This window comes from Silurus aristotelis (assembly GCF_946808225.1).
Source record: "Silurus aristotelis genome assembly, chromosome: 11".
NCBI lineage: Eukaryota > Metazoa > Chordata > Actinopteri > Siluriformes > Siluridae > Silurus > Silurus aristotelis.
Genome location: NC_139584.1, coordinates 30,371,862 through 30,374,361, shown reverse-complemented (window position 1 = coordinate 30,374,361; position 2,500 = coordinate 30,371,862). Strand labels below are relative to the sequence as shown.

The 2,500-nt window shown below is 45.8% G+C and overlaps 1 protein-coding gene across 1 annotated transcript in view; it reads right to left on the bottom strand.

The window, feature by feature from the left end:
• The window catches only part of ggt5a (gamma-glutamyltransferase 5a), a 13,582-nt gene that overhangs the window by 623 nt on the left and 10,459 nt on the right, over positions 1-2,500 (bottom strand). Inside the window, exons 10-11 of the mRNA XM_083555158.1 lie at positions 722-834; positions 197-336 (exon numbers count right to left, since the gene is read on the bottom strand). Coding sequence (XP_083411284.1) covers positions 197-336; positions 722-834 — 253 coding nt within the window. The remainder of the gene's footprint in view (positions 1-196; positions 337-721; positions 835-2,500) is intronic.

Here is a 2,500-nt window from a genome sequence, read left to right as displayed (position 1 = left end):
GAGATGTTAGCATTAGCAGCAGATGTATTAGCGTCAGCAGCTGAGATGTTAGCATTAGCACAGATGTATTAGCGTCAGCAGCTGAGATGTTAGCATTAGCGCAGATGTAGTAGCATCAGCAGCTGAGATGTTAGCATTAGCGCAGATGTATTAGCGTCAGCAGCTGAGATGTTAGCATTAGCGCAGATGTATTAGCATTAGCAGCTGAGATGTTAGCATTGTGGTGTTTCTGTACCTTATCTCAAACCCGAGTGTGTTATTTCCGTCCACGTAAACCACGGGCGAGGCGATGGACTCTTTCAGAGTTTTTCCGAGCCACAGGTAATTCATCAGCGCCTGAAACGAAAAACACAAACACGCTTCAAACACTAATGATTTCATCTTTTCCTCCTCTGCAGGAACTCGACGGTGTTCTGAGTGTTCCCTAACAGTGACCTGCTGCTCAGTGGATCTGTTTTTGTTTCCTGCTCTTCACTGGCTCTTCTACAGTTTCTTTATTCTCCTCAGACTCTTCTCTCACAGTCCACACTTCCCTTTCCTGCTAGTGGAACTAATTCACAAGTGTTTAACGGTTCCACGTTTCCCTCTGATGGATTCGTTGTTTTCTACATAGAGTTCTGGTTTCCACCATCCCCCCTGCACTCTCACTGCTGCTCAGGTGCTCAGGTGTTTCAATGCTGAGTTACAGAAAGGTGTTTATAGGTGAGGTGTTGAATCTGACCATGGCCATGCCGGTGGTGATCATACTGCCGCCTGAAGCACCGATTACCAAAATGTGTTTCTCTGTTGAGGCATAGAGGACCACTGGGGCTATGGAGGAGGGTGGCTGCTCTCCTACACACACACACACACACACACACACACACACACACACACACACACTGGTTAGGGTTGGAGTAATTGGTAACTGGAAGTTAGATGTTAGTGGTTTAATGGTTAGGGGCTACATTTTAGGGTTTAGTGTGTAGTGTTTAGTGTTTAGGGGTTAGGGTTTAGTAGTTAGGGTTTAGTAGTTAGGGGTTAGTGTTTAGCGGTTAGGGTTTGGGGGTTAGTGTTTAGGTGTTAGTGTTTAGGGGTTAGTGTTTGGGGGCTAGTGTTCGGGGGTTAGTGTTTGGGGGTTAGTGTTTAGGGGTTAGTGTTTGGGGGTTAGTGTTAAGGGGGTTGGGTTTAGCGGTTAAGGTTTGGGGGTTAGTGTTTAGGTGTTACTGTTTAGGGGTTAGTGTTTGGGGGTTAGTGTTTGGGGGTTAGGGGTTAGTGTTTAGGTGTTAGTGTTTGGGGGTTAGTGTTTAGGGGTTAGGGTTTGGGGGTTAGTGTTTAGGGGTTAGTGTTTAGCGGCTAGGGTTTGGGGGTTAGTGTTAAGGGGTAAGGGGTTAGTGTTTAGCGGTTAGGGTTTGGGGGTTAGTGTTTAGGGGTTAGTGTTTAGCGGCTAGGGTTTGGGGGTTAGTGTTAAGGGGTAAGGGGTTAGTGTTTAGGGGTTAGTGTTTAGGGGTTAGTGTTTAAGGGTTAGTGTTTAGGGGTTAGTGTTTTGGGGTTAGTGTTTAGGGGTTAGTGTTTAGGGGTTAGTGTTTTGGGGTTAGTGTTTAAGGGTTAGTGTTTAGGGGTTAGTGTTTTGGGGTTAGTGTTTAAGGGTTAGTGTTTAGGGGTTAGGGTTTAGGGGTTAGTGTTTAGGGGTTAGTGTTTAGGGGTTAGGGTTTAAGGGTTAGTGTTTAGGGGTTAGTGTTTAGGGGTTAGGGTTTAGGGGTTAGTGTTTAGGGGTTAGTGTTTTGGGGTTAGGGTTTAGGGGTTAGTGTTTAGGTGTTAGTGTTTAGGGGTTAGTGTTTGGGGGCTAGTGTTCGGGGGTTAGTGTTTGGGGGTTAGTGTTTAGGGGTTAGTGTTTGGGGGTTAGTGTTAAGGGGTTTGGGTTTAGCGGTTAAGGTTTGGGGGTTAGTGTTTAGGTGTTACTGTTTAGGGGTTAGTGTTTGGGGGTTAGTGTTTGGGGGTTAGGGGTTAGTGTTTAGGTGTTAGTGTTTGGGGGTTAGTGTTTAGGGGTTAGGGTTTGGGGGTTAGTGTTTTAGGGGTTAGTGTTTAGCGGCTAGGGTTTGGGGGTTAGTGTTAAGGGGTAAGGGGTTAGTGTTTAGCGGTTAGGGTTTGGGGGTTAGTGTTTAGGGGTTAGTGTTTAGCGGCTAGGGTTTGGGGGTTAGTGTTAAGGGGTAAGGGGTTAGTGTTTAAGGGTTAGTGTTTAGGGGTTAGTGTTTAGGGGTTAGTGTTTAAGGGTTAGTGTTTAGGGGTTAGTGTTTTGGGGTTAGTGTTTAGGGGTTAGTGTTTAGGGGTTAGTGTTTTGGGGTTAGTGTTTAAGGGTTAGTGTTTAGGGGTTAGTGTTTTGGGGTTAGTGTTTAAGGGTTAGTGTTTAAGGGTTAGTGTTTAGGGGTTAGTGTTTAGGGGTTAGGGTTTAAGGGTTAGTGTTTAGGGGTTAGGGTTTAGGGGTTAGTGTTTAGGGGTTAGTGTTTTGGGGTTAGGGTTT